The following is a 22,373-nucleotide window of genomic DNA, read 5'->3' as shown; positions in this document are numbered from 1 at the left end:
AATTCAGTTATAAAAACGCCTAACTTTTTCCAAAATAACTCCATAATATCGACTGAAACATGGCAAATGTTGTTTAGAATCAATCCTCAAGGTGTTTTTCTACATATCTCTTCAATGATGTATCGTTCCTGGAAGTGTGCTTCTGCTTCTGTATCCCATGGCAAAATGAGTGTTACTGACAATTGCGCACCATTTTAGACAAAGGACACCGGACGGCCCCCTGGCAAATGTAGTCTCTTATGGCCAATCTTCCAATGATATGCCTACAAATACGCCACAATGTTGCAGACATGTTGGATGAACGGCAGAGTGCATAAGCTCTTTCACAGCATATTCACAGCCATATAACATTTACATTTACATTTAAGTCATTTAAGGAGACGTTAGTAAAACACAGCGTCTAAAATACTGTTCATTTCCTGTTTGAAGTTTCATCTTGGTTTCGCCTGTAAGATCAGTTCTGGGGTACTCACAGATAATATCTTTGCAGTTTTGAAAACGTCAGAGTGTTTTCTTTCCAACGCTGGCAATTATATGCATAGTCGAGCATATTTTCGTGACAAAATATTGCGCTTAAAACGGGCACGTTTTTTAATCCAATAATGACATAGCGCCCCCATAGGTTGAAGAGGTTAAGTATTCCTATAGCCATGGTATACATAGGTTGTGTCCTGAGGGAGTTCACAGTTTGGGGAGAATCAGGACGTAGACATAGTAGTACAGCTGAAGAGCAGGCCAGGATTTCCTGGCTGCCCTCCTGTCCTGTTATAATGTAAGTTCCCATCCCCTGAGAGTTGCTCTTAGGCATCAGCGCAGACCTGTTCAGTGCAGACCTGTTCAGAGCAGACCTGTTCAGTGCAGACCTGTTCAGTGCAGACCTGTTTAGAGCAGACCTGTTTAGAGCAGACCTGTTCAGAGCAGACCTGTTCAGAGCAGACCTGTTCAGAGCAGACCTGTTCAGAGCAGACCTGGCTGTTGGTAATCGGAGCACAGACTGTCCTGTGATGTAGCAGCAGCCAGATGCCCCTGCCCTCGTCACCACCAACTTAAAATCAAATTGTATTGGTCACATACACACAGTTAGCAGATGATATTGCAAGTGTAGCAAAATGATTGTGCTTCTAGATCCGACAGTGCAGCAATATCTAACAAGTAATCTAACAATTCCATAACAATGACCTAATACACATACTGTAAATCTAAGTAAATGAATGGAATAAGAATATATAAATTAAAATATATGGATGACCAATGACAGAGCGGCATGAGCAAGATGCAATAAAATGTATAAAATACAGTATATACATATGAGATGAGTAAGGCAAGATATGTAAACATTATTAAAGTGGCATTATTAAAGTGACTAGTGATCCATTTATTAAAGTGGCCAATGATTTCAAGTCTGTATGTAGGCAGCAGTCTCTCTGTGTTAGTGATGGCTGTTTAACAGTCTGATGGCCTTGAGATAGAAGCTGTTTTTCAGTCTCTCGGTCTCAGCTTTAATGCACCTGTAATGACCTCGCCTTCTGGGTGGTTGTGGGGTGAACAGGCAGTGGCTCAGCTGGTTGTTGTCCTTGATGATAATTTTGGACTTCCTTTGACATCAGGTGCTGTAGGTGTCCTGGAGGGTAGGTAGTTTGCCCCCAGTGATGCGTTATGCAGACTGCGACACCCTCTGGAGAGCTCTGTGGTTGTGGGTGGTGCAGTTGCCATACCAGGCGGTGATACAGCCCGACAGAATGCTCTCAGTAGTGCACCTGTAAAAGTTTGTGAGGGTTTTAGTTGACAAGACAAATTTCTTCAGCCTCCTGAGGTTGAAGAGGCTCTGTTGCACCTTCTTCACCATGCTGTCTCTGGGGGTGGACCATTTCAGTTTGTCCGTGATGTGTACACCAAGGAACTTAAAACGTTCCACTTTCTCCACTGCTGTCCCATCGATGTGGATGGGGGGTGCTCCCTCTGTTACCTGAAGTCCTCGATCATCTCCTTTGTTTTGTTGACATTGAGTGAGAGATTCCTTTCCTGACACCACACACCGATGGCCTCACCTCCTCTCTGTAGGCTGTCTCGTCGTTGTTGGTAAACTTTTCATTTACATTTTAATTTTTCTCCCCAATTTCGTGGTATCCAATTGTTTTTGTAGCTACTATCTTGTCTCATTGCTACAACTCCCGTACAAGCTCGGGAGAGACGAAGGTTGAAAGTCATGCTTCCTCCGATACACAACCCAACCAAGCCGCACTGCTTCATAACACAGCGCGCATCCAACCCGGAAGCAAGACGTGTCGGAAAAAATGTGTCGGAGGAAACACCGTGCACCTGGCAACCCGCCACAGGAGTCGCTGCTGCGCGATGAGACAATGATATCCCTACCGGCCAAGCCCTCCCATAACCTGGATGACGCTAGGCAAATTGTGCGTCGTGTAAGGATAATATGAAATTCTAGCTTGATGCATGCCTGGCAATATGTTAACCTTATTAATAATGAAGCTGTTATAACGCTCTGGCTTACTACTGAGCACTGATAACAGTATCTCGTGACAAACACCAGCTGCATTGATACACCCGACCTTGAGAAACAGGAACGAACAAGCACACACACCCAATCCTCCCTTTTAGCTGAACAGTGTGAGACAGAAACAAGCACACACATATAATCTCCTTCCTAGCAGAACATTGTGTGACTGAGAACGGCACGACGAGACTCAGAGGAATGACGGACGGCTCAACAAGACCAATCCAAGAAGACAACACCTCAACTGTGACCAACCAGAAGACCAGAACTTCCAGACTCAACCTACTTTCTGTACTGTACATAACATGCTTGCAATCTGTTATCGGGGCTTCTTTCTGCTGGTTCCTTGTGAGCCAAATGAACGAGCCCGTATACGTTGTACCAGATATCTTTACTCTGAATAAACTGTCGCTTGTCATACAATTTACCACCTTGTCTGAATCGATCCTTGACCGACTCGCCCTATCTACATATCCCATTATCAACAGTCGCCCCACGGACCTCCCGGTCACGGCCAATTGCGACAGAGCCTGGGCGCGAACCCAGGGTCTCTAGTGGCACAGCTGGCGCTGCAGTACAGCGCCCTTAACCACTGTGCCACCCGGGAGGCCCCGTTGTTGGTAATCAAGCCCACTACGTTGTGTTGTCTACAAACTTGATGATTGTGTTGGAAGCGTGCATGGCCACGCAGTCATGTGTGCACAGTGAGTACGTGAGGCGGGCTGAGCACGCACCTTTGTCGGGCCCCAGTGTTGATGATCAGCGAAGTGGATATGTTGTTTCCTACCTTCACCACTTGGGGGCAGGACCCAATTGCACAGGGTGGGGTTCAGGGCCTCAAGCTTAATGATGAGCTTGGAGGGTACTATGGTGTTGAATGCTAAGCTATAGTCAATGAACAGATGGATAGGGCAGTATACAGTATGATGGTGATTTTATCGTCTGTGGATCTATTGGGGCGGAAAGCAAATTGAAGTGGGTCTAGGGTGACAGGTAAGGAACATATCCCAGTGATCAAAACAATCTTAAGCGTGGATTCCGATTGGTCAGACCAGCGTTGAAAAGTCCTTAGTATGGGTACTTCCTGTTTGAGTTTCTGCCTATAGGAAGGGAGGAGCAAAATGGAGTCGTGGTCAGATTTGCCAATAGGAGGGCGGGAGAGAGCCTTGGATGCATCGTGGAAGTTAGAGTAACAGTGATCCAGTGTTTTTCCAGCTACAGTCGATATAATGATAGAATTTATTGAGCCTTGTTCTCAAATTTGCTTTGTTAAAATCCCCAGCTACAATAAATGCAGCCTCAGGATATATGGTTTCAAGTTTGCATAGAGTCCAGTGATGTTCCTTGAGGGCCGTCGTGGTATCAGCTTGAGGGGGAATATACACAGCTGTGACAATAACTGAAGAGAATTCTCTTGGGATATAATACGGTCGGCATTTGAGTGTGAGGAATTCTAGGTCAGGTGAACAAAAGGACTTGAGTTCCTGTATGTTGTTACAATTACACCATGAGTCGTCGATCATGAAACATACACCACCGCCCTTCTTCTTCCCGGAGAGATGTTTATTTTGGTCGGCGCAACACACAAAGAATCCAGGTGGCTGTACCGTCTCCAACTGCATATCCCGAGAGAGCCATGTTTCTGTGAAACAGAGTATGTTACAATCCCTGCTGTCCGTCTGGAAAGCAACCCTTGCCCTGTGAGCTCACCAAGTAATTTGGTGTCACTCTAAAGCGGAAAGGTGGAGTAAACAAGTCAGGAGTAGGTTTTCTTGATTGAACACAGTTCTCTATTGAGGGATTTCTGTCAATACAAACACTCCAACACAATCAATTAGAATCTCCCAAGGAAAAACACATCTTCTTCTTCAGATGATACAGGAACACAAGACGATTATCTTTAAACTATAACAAAAATCACGGGTTTGTCACCATCTTAATGGTTCTTCGAGGATAGCTCCCCTCTCTTGGTGGCCATTCTCCAGAGATGGTTTATCTCCTTCTCCTCGCCTTCCAAAAGATACGTCCTCTCCTTTAGTGGAGCAACCACTCTTATTCTTTCTTTTTCCTCTCCTCTCTGCTGGTTCCCTCCTCTCTCTTGTAGGGGAAAGAGAATATTTCATTAGTACCGTCAGCTGTGCTTAATTGCCTCTGGTCACCTTGACTCACATGCCTGGTTGGGCTACTATCCATGAGCCCAGCCTGCCCTCTGGTGGACCTTCCACACCTGATTTCGTCGACCTTGTTATCTAGAGACTGGACATTAGCGAGTATCATAATCGTAAGCGTTGGGTGGTGTGCGCGCCTCCAAAGTCTGACCAGAAGACCGCTCCGTCTTCCTCTTCTCCAGCGACGTTGTTTTGGGTCAGCCTCTGGAATCAGTTCAAATGCCCTGGGTGGTTCGGACAAAGGATCCGCTTCCGGAAAGTCGTTTTCCTGGTCGTAGTGCTGGTAAGTTGATGTCACTCTGATATCCAATAGTTCTTCCCGGCTATATGTAATGACACTTAAGATTGTCTGTGCTAAAAATGTCAGAAATAGTACATAAAAAATTGAAATACTGCAAAGTCTGTCTGCGCCATCTTGACTGACAAAGAGGTTTAGCATAATGTTGCAGATACACATAGACACACACTCCCTCTCACACACGCGCACCATACTCACACTGATAGGGACACTGATATCCACACGCTCACACGTGTGTGTGCACATGCTCAAACAATTCATCACTCATCCTATCACACTACTACTCCCACTATCACTCACACACTCACCAGCATAATAACTGACACACACGTGGTTCAGTTGGTAGAGCATGGCACTTGCAACGCCAGGGTTGTGGGTTTGATTCCCATTGGGGACCAGGACAAATGAAAATGTGCGCACTCTTTACCTAAAGTCACTCTTGGTAAGAGCGTCTGCTAAATGACTCAAATGGAACAGACATACACTTCTTATGTACAGGACAATCACATTCCCCAACAGGGCAAGGGAGACAGTCCCCTGGTGACCTTAACTCACAGCAAACAACAAAACAAACACACTGAGCCAGGAAGCAATATCCCTGGCTGTGTCTCACTGTGGGCTGTTTTAATGGGACTGTTATTTCATTGGATGATTGTTCCAAAGAAACTACATTGTGTTCTTTGGCTGTCCTGGACTTTATTGCCCTTGCTGGCAAGGAGAATGAAAGCGAGAGAGATTACAAAGCATGCCTTTTGTTTATTTTGATGTAGGTCATTTGAATTTGATTGAGTCCTATTCCTTCTTTGACAAACAGACAAATTGTATTGATAATGTGAGTTGTTTGAATTGAATATTATGTTTGGTACATAATTGTGTTCGGATGTCTCTGTAACTTACTGGAGTGATTCCTCTCATAAAGATGGATATGCCCATTTATATTTGCATCTGCTCCATACGTTCTCCAAATCACACAACAAAAAATATATTTCTCAGATTTTGAGTGTCAGTATCCAAATCTAGATCCGTCAGGTGTAGGGAAATGAGGGCTCAAGCAAGCTTTGTTCCAATTGGGACGCGTCATATCGGCTCATAAAATACTGTTTACAGATGTAAGATCTTAATTTGATCACTCTTTTGTTGCTGATAATTGTTCCGCACAGCATTAAAAGTAAACTTGTAGTGTATTTGAGTTAAAAATGCTTCTAAAGTTTGGAATTCCCACTTTGAAATTTCAGAAAAAATGTTTAAAAGAAATGTATCAACCCCTACAAAAATGGCCGTTAATTATAATCCACATAATATTTCACATTTTGCTGTAGCAAACTGGCTAAAATTAACTAAATGTGTTCTTACTGAGTCTCGTACTTAGGTTAGATTGTTTCTAGACCATGGTTATTGTGTATTCTGAGTCAGATCTAGGTCCCTAAGCTTAAGGGAGTGAGCAAGCTTCTGCTCCGATTGAGACGCGTCCCGCCAAAAAAGGGAACCTACTTATCACTGCCGCATGTTTACGGCGACAGAGTTCCATCGCCGTGGTGCTCATCGTCGCGGAAAAAACAGGATCCCAGCGAGGATAAATGCTGGATGGGATTAGCGGTGCGGGCCACCTGCCGTAGCAGTTGGCTGGGATTTGTGTGTGTGTGTGTGTACATACTGCTGGCGGAGGTAGCTATGTGGGGCAGGGTAGAAGAAAGATAAGGAGGGGAGAGGGGTTAAGGAAAGAGAAGGGGAGGGGAGAGTTAAACAAATACCAACACGCACCCACTCACACAACCCTCCCATACACAACAAAATACTTCCCCCCCTCCCTGATTATCTAAGAAACAGAGAGGTCAGCCAATAAGTTCAAATGCAGCTTTTAGTGCATAATTTAGTTCATCACTGCTCAGTCCCACACCAGATCCAGATGTGCATGTTAACCACAAATACACACACTGTATTTGCGTCATTCTCTACACAGACCCTCCGCCACTCTGTCCTGTATATTGCATTAATGCAGTTCCGCTATGTAACCTACGTGTCCTTGTGTATCTGGGACAGTGTGACAGTGTCAGTTGAGTGTAATCATTTTCAATAGGATTTGGAGGTCAGGGGTCATTTCCTTAGGGCAGGCCACAAATCCTCTCCAATGTAAGTTGCTGCATCGGAGGCAGGAGTGAGGGGTGGACAAAAATGTGTACCTTTTCTTGGCCTAGGGCCAGATTCCGGTTGGAAATCCTGGTTGGAGGATTCCGGATTTCCTGCTGATTTCCTGCTGATTCCTGGAATCTTTCAATGAGTTTTGGGAAAGTTTCTAGGATTTTGCAACCCTAGTTGTGTATTATGGAGTAGTAAGATGTTGTGTTTAACAGGCATCTCTCACTATTTTACTGTGTTGTGTCTGTGCCTCGTTGTGTTACGTCTAATAAGGGGGTGATATCAGCAGTAGTTAATGAGGTTATCTGAGAGGAAATAAACGTGCCACGTCTCCCTAGTGAGAGTGGGAGGATCTCATCTAATGTTGTTGTTGGGAGAAAAGACCCAGTCGTTTCAGTATTAAGTCATAGCCACCCACACTGTTAGATCTTCTATAGCAGGGCTGTTCAATTCGGTAGCCTCAAGATATCTTGTGCTGCTGGTTTTTCATTCTTCCTCTCTTAACAAGGATTGATGGCCTGGAACACTAGGGCCGTGTTCAGCAGAAACAAACATTTTGAAATGGTGTGATAAATCGTCCAACAACAACAAACATAAATTTCTGTTTCAAAAACTTGTTCTACTGTGTGCCCTACTGAACCCAACGCAGCTGGGTGAGGATAACACAGTACCACCGATGCGGCCCGCTACCATAGACTGTAGCTCTACTTCTCCATGGCCGACGTCAGTAAAACATTTAAACGTGTTAACCCTCGCAAGGCTGCCGGCCCAGACGGCATCCCTAGCCGCGTCCTCAGAGCATGTGCAGACCAGCTGGCTGGTGTGTTTACGGGCATATTCAATCTTTCCCTATCCCAGTCTGCTGTCCCCACATGCTTCAAGATGGCCACCATTGATCCTGTTCCCAAGAAGGCAAAGGTAAATGATCTTAATGACTATCGCCCTGCAGCACTCATCTAGAAGTGCTTTGAGAGACTAGTCAAGAATCATATCACCTTTACCTTACCTGCCACCCTAGACCCACTTCAATTTGCTTACTGCCCCAATAGATCCACAGATGATGCAATTACCATCACTCTTCACACTGCCCTATCTCATCTGGACAAGAAGAATACCTATGTAAGAATGCTGTTTATTGACTATAACTCAGCATTCAACACCATAGTACCCTCTAAACTCATCATTAAGCTCGAGGCCCTGGGTTTGAACCCCGCCCTGTGCAACTGGGTCCTGGACATCGTGACGGGCCGCCCCCCCAGGTGGTGAAGGTAGGAAACATCACCTCCACTCTCCTGATCCTCAACACTGGGGCCCAACAAGGGTGCGTGCTCAAACAACCTCTCACTCAAAGTCAACAAAACAAAGGAGATGATCGTGGACTTCAGGAAACAGCAGAAGGTGCACCCCTCTATCTGCATCAACAGGACCGCAGTGGAGAAGGTGGAAAGCTTCATGTTCCTTGGCATACACATCACGGACAAACTGAAATGGACCACCCACACAGACAGTGTGGTGAAGAAGGCACAACAGAGCCTCTTCAACCTCAGGAGGCTAAAGAAATTTGACTTGTCACCTAAAACCCTCACAAACTATTGAAAGCATCCTGTCAGGCTGTATCACCACCTGGCAAGGCAACTGCACCTCCCGCAATCGCAAGGCTCACCAGAGGGTGGTGCAGTCTGCCCAACGCATTACCGGGGCAAACTACCCGCCCTCCAGGACAACTACAGCACCTGATGTCACAGGAAGGCCAAAAAGATCATCAAGGTCATTAACCACCCGAGACACTGCCTGATCACCCTGCTATCATCCAGAATGTGAGGTCGGTACAGGTGCTTCAAAGCTGGGACGGAGAGACTGAAAAACAGCTTATTTCTCAAGGCCATCAGACTGTTAAAAAGCCATCATTAGTACATTAGAGGCTGCTGCCAGTAGGCATAGACTAGAAATGGCCACTTTAAGGAATGGAACACTTGTCACTTTAATAAGGTTTAAATATCTGGCATAACTCATCTTATGTGTATATTCTGTATTCTATACTATTCTATTCTATACTATTCTACGGTATCTTAGTCACACAGTTATACTGTTTTCTAAACTATTCTACGGTATCTCATTTACTTATTACTTATCCCTTATTACTCATTTACTTGTTTACATATCTTGCATTACTCATCTCCATATTTATAGAGTCTTAATTTATTCCTACTTAGATTTGTGTTTATGGGGTATACGTTGTGTAATTGGTTAGATATTACTTGTTAGAGCTAGAAGCACAAGCATTTCGCTACACCTTCAATAACATCTGCTAATCACGCATATGTGACCAATTAAATTTGATTTGATTTGGAATCTCTGGGCCAGTCAGTGACATTATTCAATCAATGAACTACTATTTTTCAAAAAAAATATTTAACAGGTTGAGAACAAGTTCTCATTTACAACTGCAACCTGGCCAAGATAAAGCAAAGCAGTGTGACAAAAAACAACACAGAGTTACACGTGGAGTAAACAAAAGTACAGTCAATAACACAATATAAAAATCTATATACAGTGTGTGCAAATGGATTAAGGAGGTAAGGCAATAAATAGGCCATAGTAGCGAAGTAATGACAATTTGGCAAATTAACACTGAAGTGAGAGATGTGCAAGTAGAAATATTGGTGTGCAAAAGAACAAAAAGTAAATAAACAATATGGGGATGAGGTAGGTAGTTGGGTGTGCTATTTACAGATGGGCTATTTACAGATGGGCTATGTACAGCTATGCAGGAAAGAACCAGTATGACTACATATCTTCAGGCTAGGATTTGAGTAGTGGTTCTTCTGAGAATAGCTTTTCACAAACTACGTCCACTATGTTTTGCTTATGCTTGTTGTTTTTTTCTATTATCGCAGTGTCACCATAAATCAGATGATTTATCAACTCGGCCTCCACAGAAATGTAACTTGCTTTTGTTATAGGCTGGTTGTGTGCTTTTGACTGGCTGGTTAGTTTTCTGTGCAGGTGTTGTTCACTGACTTAATTAGAAGGATAAATTAATGCGCATATAAAGTTTCAAGATACCCAATGTTTCAGTCTAAGCTTTGATGATTTTGCCTGACTATAGATCGAAACAGCTATTGTAATAAAATCTGTTTTTTTCCCAATATCTTGGAAGCAGTGTGTTTTTTCATCAGTCACAGTATATTCCAACTTACCTGCAAGAGAGTCTTGATATGTGAGTGCAACCCTTTACGAGCAACTCATTATCTGTCCCTCTCCCTCTCTCCTCTTTCCCCTTCTCCCTCCCTCCACTCCCTTCTCTCCTCCCCCTCTCCAGGAGAACCCGTACCTGTGCAGTGATGAGTGTGATGCCTCCAACTCGGACCTGGCCCACCCTCCCCAGCTGATGCAGGACCGCGAGCGCACAGGCCGCATCACCTACTGGCAGACAGTTACATGGTCCCGTTACCCAGAACCCCTCTTGGCCAACATATCCCTGGCCTGGAACAAGAGCCTGGAGTTGACCGATGACATCGCCATCACCTTCGAGTACGGCCGCCCCACCATCATGGTGCTGGACAAGTCCATGGACCATGGTCGCACTTGGCAATCCTACCAGTTCTACGCCGATGATTGTCTAGATGCCTTTAACATGCCGCCGAAGCTTGTCCGTGACCTGTTGCCTGCAAATATTACCCGTGTCATCTGCACTGAGCAGTTCTCACGCTGGGTGGGGTCGAAGAACGATAAGAATGTGAAGTTCGAGGTTCGTGAGCGTTTTGCGGTGTTTGCTGGACCGAGGTTGCTCAACATGGACAGCTTGTACACGCGCATGGAGAGTATGAAGGGCTTGAGGGACTTCTTTACCTTCACTAACCTCCGGCTGAGGCTGCTCCGGCCAGCCCTGGGGGGAACGTACGTGCAGAGAGACAACCTGCTCAAGTACTTCTACGCTATCTCCAACATTGAGGTGCCCGCCAGGTAAGAGAGGGTACAATTTCATATTTATTTATTTTTCTGTACATTTTGGGGGGAGGGGGGGGTGGATCAGCTTTAAAATTGCAGATAGATTGATCCAAGTACCATCAATGTAATTTTCTGCATCACTTCATTAATATAACTCATTAATATCAAAGTGAAAACATGTTTTTAGAAATGTTTGCAAATAATCTAAAAATGGAAGAATCACATTTACATTGGATTTCAGACCCTTTACAAGCACCTTTGGCAATGATTACAGCCTCTAGTCTTCTTGGGTATAACACTACAAGCTTGGAACAACTATATTTGGGGAGTGTCTCCCATTCTTCTCTGCATATCTTCTCAAGCACTGTCAGGTTGGATGGGGAGTGTTGCTGCACAGCTATTTTCAGGTCTCTCCAGAGATGTTCGATCGGGTTCAAGTCCGTGCTCTAGCTGGGCCACTCAAGGACATTCAGAGACTTGTCCCGAAACCACTCATGCATTGTCTTGGCTGCGTGCTTAGGGTCGTTGTCCTGTTGGAAGGTGAACCTTCGCCCAAGTCTGAAGTACTGAGCGATCTGGAGCAGATTTTCATCAAGGATCTCTCTGTACTTTGCTCCGTTCATCTTTCCCTCGATCCTGACTAGTCTCCCAGTCCCTGCCGCTGAAAGACATTCCCACAGCATGATGCTGCCACCACAATGCCTCCCCGTAGGGATGGTGCCAGGTTTCCTCCAGACGCTACGCTTGGCATTCCAACTTTAAAAAGCAATTTCATCCATTTTATAATAAGGCTGTAATTTAACAAAATGTGGAAAAAGTAAAATGGTCAGAATACTTTCTAAATGCACTGTATATCTATATTGTTTACAGACATATTATTTCACTTATAATTCACTGTATCACAATTCCAGTGGGTCAGAAGTTTACATACACTAAGTTGACTGTGCCTTTAAACAGCTTGGAAGATTCCAGAATATGATGTCATGGCTTTAGAAGCTTCTGATTTGAGTCAATTGGAGGTGTAACGGTGGATGTATTTCAAGGCCTACCTTCAAACTCAGTGCCTCTTTACTTGACATCATGGGTATGAAAGTATCTATATCCACAGTAAAACAAGTCCTATATCGACATAACCTGAAAGGCCGCTCAGCAAGGAAGAAGCCACTGCACCAAAACCAACATAAAAAAGCCAGACTACAGTTTGCAACTGCACATGGGGACAAAGATCGTACTTTTTGGAGAAATGTCCTCTTGTCTGATAGAACTGTTTGGCCATAATGACCATCATTATGTTTTGAGGAAAAAGGGGGGGGCTTGCAAGCCGAAGAACACCATCACAACCGTGAAGAACATGGGTGGCAGCATCATGTTGTGGGGGGGCTTTGCTGCAGGAGGGACTGGTGCACTTCACAAAATAGATGGCTTCATGAGAAAGGAAAATTATGTGAATGTATTGAAGCAGCATCTCAAGACATCAGTCAAAGCTTGATCCCAAATGTGTCTTCCAACTGGACAATGACCCCAAGCATATTTCCAAAGTTGTGGAAAAATGGCTTAAGGACAACACGTCAAGGTATTGGTGTGGCCATCACAAAGCCCTGACCACAATCCTATAGAAAATATGTGGGCAGAACTGAAAAGCGTGTGCGAACAAGGAGGCCTACAAACCTGACTCAGTTACACGAGCTCTGTCAGGAGGAATGGGACAAAATTCACCCAACTTGTGGGAGCTTGTGAAAGGCTACCCAAAACATTTGGGCTATCTGAAGTTAAACCATTTAAAGGCAATGCTACCAAATACTAATTGAGTGTATGTAAACTTCTGATCCACTGGGAATGTGATGAAATAAATAAAAGCTTAAATAAATAATTATCTCAACTATTATTCTGACATTTCACATTCTTAAATTAAAGTGGTCATCCTAACTGACCTAAGATAGGGAATGTTTACTAGGATTAAATGTCAGGAATTGTGAAAAACTGAGTTTAAATGTATTTGGCTTATGTGTATGTAAACTTCCCACTTCAACTGTATATCCTATGTGTGCACGAAATGGAAAGCTCTCGGTCACAACTTCTTCTCGCAGACACACACGCTTCTTCCATTTGCAACCATTTCCCCTTTCCACTAAACTCCACACTTTTCCAAACACATGAACACACGCCCCACCATCTATCACCATACACCCGCACATACCCACATACTGTGCCTTCTATGTCCTCCGTTTGCTGTGTTTTATATCTACCATTTTGATTCAATACTTTTGTGTTCCAGTTCCTTATATTTGAAGATGTATTATTTAAATAATTATCCTTTCTTCTAATTCTGTCTTATCTATTTATAAATACTGTAAATAGAATGTGGAATACTAATTATTTTACAACATTCACCATCTGGAATGGTGTAGTTATTTCTTTATAAATTGTTGTATTTGATTGTTTTCCAGTTTTCATTACAATCCCTACCATGGATAGTATTGGGTGTTCCATTATTTTTTTTCCTCCATGGAAATATAGTAATATTTAGAATAGCCATTGAGTAGTCTTCGTGTCTCGGAACAATTGGTTATCAATATACAGTTTATCGACTACGAGCGCTACACATTTCCCTTTGCATCTTCTCACCTTGAAGAGTGGGTACAGAACTGTGCGCCGTTCTACAATTTCCTTTGGGTTGTTGAGTTACTAATACATGCTAAACAGAGGGTAGTGTTCAGCGAGAAAACGTTTTGATATGGAGTGAAACTGGGAGGTACTACCTGAACTATATGCAATAAGAACACTGATTTTTGGCCCTTCTGAACATGACCTAGGTGTTTCACAAGGAAGAGTGTTGGCTGATGGGTAAATTACTTCTATTCACGGTTCACACGCTGAAAATAGTTCAAAAACGTCTCTGATGTCTGTTTAGAATGCTGTTTAAATCGCTCTTACATTCAAACACTCTCACACACCCTAACATACATAACCACACTAATGCTGGGTCCTTTACACTGACCCTCTCTTTACTATTTGTGAATCCTACTACACCCGCTGTCATTGGTCTACTACGGCATGATGATGAACAACACTAACACACAGCCTCGGTGGTCTTAACGTAAACCTGCGTCCACATCTAATGTGGTGCTGCGGTGCCGGGCGGGAACCGGGAACCTCTTACACTGCACCTTTGTGACAGTGAGGGATGGCTTTCACCGTCGCACTGCCTGCTTAGCATCAACAAGGCATCTCTCCCACCTCTCAGAATTATTATTCCAATCTATATGGCAGGGTGACATTTGAATGGTATTTAACATCCACGTTGGAATGGAGGGAGGGAGGGAGGAGAAGGGGAATGGAGGGAGGGGGAGGAGAAGGGGAATGGAGGGAGGGGGAGGAAGGAGAAGGGGGAGGGAGGAGGAAGGAGAAGGGGGAGGGAGGAGGAAGGAGAAGGGGGATGGAGGGAGGGAGGAGGGGGTGGAGGAAGGGAGGAGGATAGGAGAGGAGAAGGGGGTTGGAGGGAGGGAGGAGGGGAGGAGAGGAGAAAGGGGTTGGAGGGGGTGGGAGGAGAGGAGAAGGGGATGGAGGGGGAGGAGAGAAGAAGGGGATGTAGGAGGGGAGGAGAGGAGAAGTGGGATGGAGGAAGGGAGGAGGAGAAGAAGGGGGATAGAGGGAGGGAAGAGGAGAGGAGAAGGGGATGGAGGGGGGAGGAGGAGAAGGGGGTTGGAAGGAGGAGAGGAGAAGTGGGATGGAGGAAGGGAGGAGGAGAGGAGAAGGGGATGGAGGGGGAGAAGAGAAGAAGGGGATGGAGGGAGGTAGGGGGGAGGAGAGGAGAAGTGGGATGGAGGGGGAGGAGAAAAGAAGGGGATGGAGGGGGAGGGAGGAGGAGAAGAAGGGGGATGGAGGGAGGGGAGAGGAGAGGAGAGGGGGATGGAGGGAGGTAGGAGAGGAGAAGTGGGATGGAGGGAGGTAGGAGGGGAGGAGAGGAGAAGGGGATGGAGGGGGTAGGAGAGGAGAAGTGGGATGGAGGGGGAGGAGAGAAGAAGGGGATGGAGGGAGGTAGGAGGGGAGGAGAAGTGGGATGGAGGGAGATAGGAGGGGGAGAGGAGAAGTGGGATGGAGGGAGGTAGGAGGGGAGGAGAAGTGGGATGGAGGGAGATAGGAGGGGGAGAGGAGAAGTGGGATGGAGGGAGGTAGGAGGGGAGGAGAGAAGGGAGGAGAAGTGGGATGGAGGGGGAGGAGAGGAGAAGTGAGATGGAGGGAGGTAGGAGGGGAGGAGAGGAGAAGTGGGGTGGAGGGAGGTAGGAGGGGAGGAGAGGAGAAGTGGGATGGAGGGAGGTAGGAGGGGAGGAGAGGAGAAGTGGGATGGAGGGAGGTAGGAGGGGAGGAGAGGAGAAGTGGGATGGAGGGAGGTAGGAGAAGAGGAGAAGTGGGATGGAGGGAGGTAGGAGGGGAGGATAGGAGAAGTGGGATGGAGGAAGGTAGGAGGGGAGGAGAGGAGAAGTGGGATGGAGGTGTTTAGCGTGATGAGGAAATAAGTGAGAAACGTATGAGTAAAGGATTGTGTTGAGGAGGTGTTGGTTGCCAGAAGAGAGGAGGAAAGGAGGGGTGTTTGATGAGGTCTTGAGTGGATGCTGACACAGCCCCCCAGTCCCCTCTCAGCCCCACAGTCCCCTCTCAGCCCCCCAGAGCTCTGTCCCACATGCCGGTGGTCAGAGACAGGAGGGGGCCTGGAGGTATTGCCAACACTTTTCAGTCTTACAACGGAGAGGCAGAGAGAGAGAAAGGGAAAGTAATAAAAAAAAATATGGGGCTGAGAGGGGTTTGGACACTCCAACACACCAACTCATTCCAGGAATTTTCTTTATTTTTACTATTTTCTACATTGTAGAATAATAGTGAAGACATCAAAACTATGAAAAAACACCTATGGATTCATGTATTAACCAAAAAAGTGTTGAATAAATCAAAATATATTTTACATTTTAGGTTCTTCAAAGTAGCCACCCTTTGCCTTGATGACAGCTTTGCACATGCTTGGCATTCTCTCAACCAGCTTCACGAGGTAGTCACCTGGAATGCATTGCAATTAACAGGTGTGCCCTGTGAAAAGTTAATTTGTGGAATTTATTTATTTCTTAATGCATTTGAGCCAATCAGTTGTGTTGTGACAAGGTAGGGGGGGTATACAGAAGATAGCCCTATTTGGTAAAAGACCAAGTACATATTATGGCATGAACAGCTCAAATAAGCAAAGACAAATGACAGTCCATCATTACTCTAAGACATGAAGGTCCGTTAATGCAGAAAATTAAGAACTTTTAAAGTTTATTCAAGTGCAGTTGCAAAAACCATCAAGCGCTATGATGAAACTGTCTCTCATGAGGACCGCCACAGGAAAGGAAGACCCAGAGTTACCTCTGTGTAACAGACACATCTCAACATCAAATCAAATCATCAAATCAACATACAACTGTTCAGAGGCTCTCTCTATACGTATATAGAAAGAGACAGAGAAAAGAGGGAATTAAATATACCAAGGCACCTGTTTTTCCTGCCCAGGTATAGCCTAGATGTAGATCCTAGAGTATCCTGGTTAGTACCCTGCCCAGGTATAGCCTAGATGTAGATCCTAGAGTATCCTGGTTAGTACCCTGCCCAGGTATAGCCTAGATGTAGATCCTAGAGTATCCTGGTTAGTACCCTGCCCAGGTATAGCCTAGATGTAGATCCTACAGTATCCTGGTTAGTACCCCGGTTAGTATCCTGCCCAGGTATAGCCTAGATGTAGATCCTAGAGTACCCTGGTTAGTATCCAGGTTAGTACCCTGGTTAATATCCTGGTTAGTACCCTGGTAAATATCCTGGTTAGTACCCTGGTTAGTATCCTGGTTAGTACCCTGGTTAGTATCATGGTTAGTACCCTGGTTAGTACCCTGGTTAGTATCCTGTTTAGTACCCTGGTTAGTATCCTGGTTAGTACCCCGGTTAATATCCTGGGTAGTATCCTGGTTAGTATCCTGCCCAGGTATAGCCTAGATGTAGATCCTAGAGTACCCTGGTAAGTATCCTGGTTAGTACCCTGGTTAGTATCCTGGTTAGTACCCTGGTTAGTATCCTGGTTAGTATCCTGCCCAGGTATAGCCTAGATGTAGATCCTAGAGTACCCTGGTAAGTATCCTGGTTAGTATCCTGGTTAGTATCATGGTTAGTACCCTGGTTAGTACCCTGGTTAGTATCCTGGTTAGTACCCTGGTTAATATCCTGGGTAGTATATTGGTTAGTATCCTGGTTAGTACCCTGGTTAGTATCCTGGTTAGTACCCTGGTTAGTGCCCTGGTTAGTATCCTGGTTAGTACCCTGGTTAGTATCCTGGTTAGTACCCTGGTTAGTATCCTGGTTAGTACCCTGGTTAATATCCTGGGTAGTATATTGGTTAGTATCCTGGTTAGTACCCTGGTTAGTATCCTGGTTAGTACCCTGGTTAGTATCCTGGTTAGTACCCTGGTTAGTGCCCTGGTTAGTATCCTGGTTAGTATCCTGGTTAGTACCCTGGTTAGTATCCTGGTTAGTACCCTGGTTAGTACCCTGGTTAGTATCCTGGTTAGTACCCTGGTTAGTGCCCTGGTTAGTATCCTGTTTAGTACCCTGGTTAGTACCCTGGTTAGTACCCTGGTTAGTATCCTGGTTAGTACCCTGGTTAATATCCTGGGTAGTACCCTGGTTAGTATCCTGGTTAGTACCCTGGTTAGTACCCTGGTTAGTACCCTGGTTAGTATCCTGGTTAGTACCCTGGTTAGTATCCTGGTTAGTACCCTGGTTAGTATCCTGGTTAGTACCCTGGTTAATATCCTGGGTAGTATATTGGTTAGTATCCTGGTTAGTACCCTGGTTAGTATCCTGGTTAGTACCCTGGTTAGTGCCCTGGTTAGTATCCTGGTTAGTATCCTGGTTAGTACCCTGGTTAGTATCCTGGTTAGTACCCTGGTTAGTACCCTGGTTAGTACCCTGGTTAGTATCCTGGTTAGTACCCTGGTTAGTGCCCTGGTTAGTATCCTGTTTAGTACCCTGGTTAGTATCCTGTTTAGTACCCTGGTTAGTATCCTGGTTAGTACCCTGGTTAGTATCCTGGTTAGTACCCTGGTTAATATCCTGGGTAGTATATTGGTTAGTATCCTGCACATGTCACGCCCTGACCATAGTTTACTTTGTATGTTTATATGTTTTGTTTGGTCAGGGTGTGATCTGAGTGGGCATTCTATGTTGGATGTCTAGTTCGTCTGTTTCTGTGTTTGGCCTGATATGGTTTTCAATCAGAGGCAGGTATTAGTCATTGTCTCTGATTGGGAACCATATTTAGGTAGCCTGTTTTGTCATTGTGGGTTGTGGGTGATTGTCTATGTTATGTTGCTTGTTAGCACAGTGGTTCAGTAGTGTCACGGTTGTCACTTTGTTGTTTTGTTTTTGAAAGTGTTCAGTTTTTTCCATTAAAATGATGAACACTTACCACGCCTTGGTCCGATCCTTACTCCTCTTCAGACGAAGAGGAGGAAATCTGCCGTGACAGCCCATGTATAGCCTAGATGTAAGTTCTGACCGTAGCCATCTCCCAAACCAAGCAACTCTGACCAATATTTCACTTACCAACATCCCCCTAATTTCGCCTAATCAAATACAATACCTTTATCAGTAATTCAAGTCAACAAACAGGTCACTGACCATCTCGAATCCCACCGTACCTTCTCCGCTGTGCAATCTGGTTTCCGAGCCGGTCACGGGTGCACCTCAGCCACACTCAAGGTACTAAACGATATCATAACCGCCATCGATAAAAGACAGTACTGTGCAGCCGTCTTCATCGACCTCGCCAAGGCTTTCGACTCTGTCAATCACCATATTCTTATCGGCAGACTCAACAGCCTCAGTTTTTCGGATGACTGCCTTGCCTGGTTCACCAATTACTTTGCAGACAGAGTTCAGTGTGTCAAATCGGAGGGCATGCTGTCCGGTCCTCTGGCAGTCTCTATGGGGGTGCCACAGGGTTCAATTCTCGGGCCGACTCTTTTCTCTGTGTATATCAATGATGTTGCTCTTGCTGCGGGCGATTCCCTGATCCACCTCTACGCAGACGACACCATTCTATATACTTTCGGCCCGTCATTGGACACTGTGCTATCTAACCTCCAAACGAGCTTCAATGCCATACAGCACTCCTTCTGTGGCCTCCAACTGCTCTTAAACGCGAGTAAAACCAAATGCATGCTTTTCAACCGATCGCTGCCTGCACCCGCATGCCCGACTAGCATCACCACCCTGGATGGTTCCGACCTTGAATATGTGGACATCTATAAGTACCTAGGTGTCTGGCTAGACTGCAAACTCTCCTTCCAGACCCACATCAAACATCTCCAATCGAAAATCAAATCAAGAGTCGGCTTTCTATTCCGCAACAAAGCCTCCTTCACTCACTCTGCTAAGCTTACCCTAGTTAAACTGACTATCCTACCGATCCTCGACTTCGGCGATGTCATCTACAAAATGGCTTCCAACACTCTACTCAGCAAACTGGATGCAGTCTATCACAGTGCCATCCGTTTTGTCACTAAAGCACCTTATACCACCCACCACTGCGACTTGTATGCCCTAGTCGGCTGGCCCTCACTACATATTCGTCGCCAGACCCACTGGCTCCAGGTCATCTACAAGTCCATGCTAGGTAAAGCTCCGCCTTATCTCAGTTCACTGGTCACGATGGCAACACCCATCCGTAGCACGCGCTCCAGCAGGTGTATCTCACTGATCATCCCTAAAGCCAACACATCATTTGGCCGCCTTTCGTTCCAGTACTCTGCTGCCTGTGACTGGAACGAATTGCAAAAATCGCTGAAGTTGGAGACTTTTATCTCCCTCACCAACTTCAAACATCAGCTATCCGAGCAGCTAACTGATCGCTGCAGCTGTACATAGTCTATAGGAAAATAGCCCACCCATTTTCACCTACCTCATTCCCATACTGTTTTTTATACTGTTTTTATTTATTTATTTTTCTGCTCTTTTGCACACCAATATCTCTACCTGTACATGACCTGATCATTTATCACTCCAGTGTTAATCTGCAAAACTGTATTATTCGCCTACCTCCTCATGCCTTTTGCACACATTGTATATAGACTGCCCATTTTTTTTCTACTGTGTTATTGACTTGTTAATTGTTTATTCCATGTGTAACTCTGTGTTGTCTGTTCACACTGCTATGCTTTATCTTGGCCAGGTCGCAGTTGCAAATGAGAACTTGTTCTCAACTAGCCTACCTGGTTAAATAAAGGTGAAATAATAAAAAATAAAAAATTGTGTGAGTTTCCACTAGGGCCACATAGTCAGTACTTATGTTCAGTAGCTACTGTATAAGTCACTTTGCATAAAAGTGTTTGCTAACTAAATAACTGTATTATATTATCATTGCCTTACCTACAGAACGTACCTCATCTCTCAGTCTCTCCCCTAACATCTACATCCATAGAGAAGCTACTGTATAATAACATCCAGCTACAACAATACAATACTGTCTGTGTTGCTGGATCCGGTATCAAGGGGAGCCAAATATAGCCCCCATAGAAATGACATAGGCCTGATATCTTCCTCCATCACCTCCCGTAACGTAATAACTAATCACTGCTGTTATTCTGGGATGCCTTGTTGATGGGGGGAGGGGTCTGATATCTTCCTCCATCACCTCCCGTAACGTAATAACTAATCACTGCTGTTATTCTGGGATGCCTTGGTGATGGGGGGAGGGGTCTGATATCTTCCTCCATCACCTCCCGTAACGTAATAACTAATCACTGCTGTTATTCTGGGATGCCTTGGTGATGGGGGAGGGGTCTGATATCTTCCTCCATCACCTCCCGTAACGTAATAACTAATCACTGCTGTTATTCTGGGATGCCTTGGTGATGGGGGGAGCTCGGTGTGCCGGCGGGGAGGGGTCTCCCGGACACTACTGTATAATCGGAGGTATCTGATGCTTACCACTGGATATCGATTTCTGGAGGCCTGGCGATTAGTCAATGCTCCCTCTGGACAATAAGGCTGAGCCATCTCATCTGGCACAGAACATATTGGGTTTTCCAAACTGCTCAGGAGAAGATTTGAATAATGAATAATGAATATTCACCCATTGCGCAGACACCGCTGGGACCGCTCGAGATGAAATGGGTTTTATATTATTAAAAAGAAGGCCAAATGGGGCTCTTCTTAGTCCAGGTCGCCGCGGTAATGAGAGAGGGCAATGATGGCGGTGATATCGACGGCCAGGAGAGGTAGAGAGGTAGAGTCACTTCCTTAAGGGCTTGTGTGTCCCCTGCACTCCTCAATCCCTACTCCTCAAGCCTCACTCTCCACTCTCCACTCCTCACTCCTCATTCCCACTCTCCACTCCTCACTCCTCATTCCCACTCTCCTCTCCTCAATCCTCACTCCAACTCTCCAATCCTCAATCCTCACTCCCACTCTCCACTCCTCACTCCTCAAACCTCAATCCCACTCTCCACTCCTCAAACCTCAATCCCACTCTCCACTCCTCAATCCTCACTCCCACTCTCCACTCCTCACTCCTCATTCCCATTCTCCACTCCTCATTCCCACTCTCCACTTCTCACTCCCACTAGAGGTCGACCGATAATCGGAATGGCCGATTAATTAGGGCCGATTTCAAGTTTTCATAACCATCGGTAATCTGCATTTTTGGACACCGATTATGGCCGATTACATTGCACTCTACGAGGAGACTGTGTGGCAGGCTTGACTACCTGTTATGCGAGTACAGCAAGGAGCCATGGTACATTTCTAGCTAGCATTAAACTTATCTTATAAAAAATATGAATTTCTTTTAACTAGGGAAATTGTGTCACTTCTCTTGCGTTCTGTGCAAGCAGAGTCTGGGTATATGCAGCAGTTTGGGCCGCCTGGCTCGTTGCGAACTGTGTGAAGACCATTTCTTTCTAACAAAGACCGTCATTAATTTGCCAGAATTGTACATAATTATGACATAACATTGATGGTTGCAATATTTAAACTTATGGATGCCACCTGTTAGATCAAATACGTAACGGTTCCGTATTTCACTGAAAGAATAAACGTTTTGTTTTCGAAATTATAGTTTCTGGATTTTACCATATTAATGACCTACGGCTCATATTTCTGTGTGTTATTATATTATTATTATATGATTTGATAGAGCAATCTGACTGAGCGGTGGTAGGCAACAGCAGGCTCGTAATCATTCATTCAAACAGCACTTTCGTGCATTTGCCAGCAGCTCTTCACT

General features: G+C 45.2%; 1 protein-coding gene across 4 annotated transcripts in view; it reads left to right on the top strand.

Moving 5' to 3' along the window:
* ntng2b (netrin g2b) overlaps nucleotides 1–22,373 on the top strand; it is a 135,516-nt gene that overhangs the window by 23,031 nt on the left and 90,112 nt on the right. For all 4 annotated transcript variants that reach the window (XM_046290334.1, XM_046290333.1, XM_046290332.1 and 1 more), the window contains one exon: nucleotides 10,440–11,083. In XM_046290334.1, coding sequence (XP_046146290.1) covers nucleotides 10,440–11,083 — 644 coding nt within the window. The remainder of the gene's footprint in view (nucleotides 1–10,439; nucleotides 11,084–22,373) is intronic.

The sequence above is a fragment of the Oncorhynchus gorbuscha genome, linkage group LG11 (assembly GCF_021184085.1).
Source record: "Oncorhynchus gorbuscha isolate QuinsamMale2020 ecotype Even-year linkage group LG11, OgorEven_v1.0, whole genome shotgun sequence".
Classification (NCBI taxonomy): domain Eukaryota; kingdom Metazoa; phylum Chordata; class Actinopteri; order Salmoniformes; family Salmonidae; genus Oncorhynchus; species Oncorhynchus gorbuscha.
This window is presented reverse-complemented; position numbering and strand designations above follow the sequence as displayed.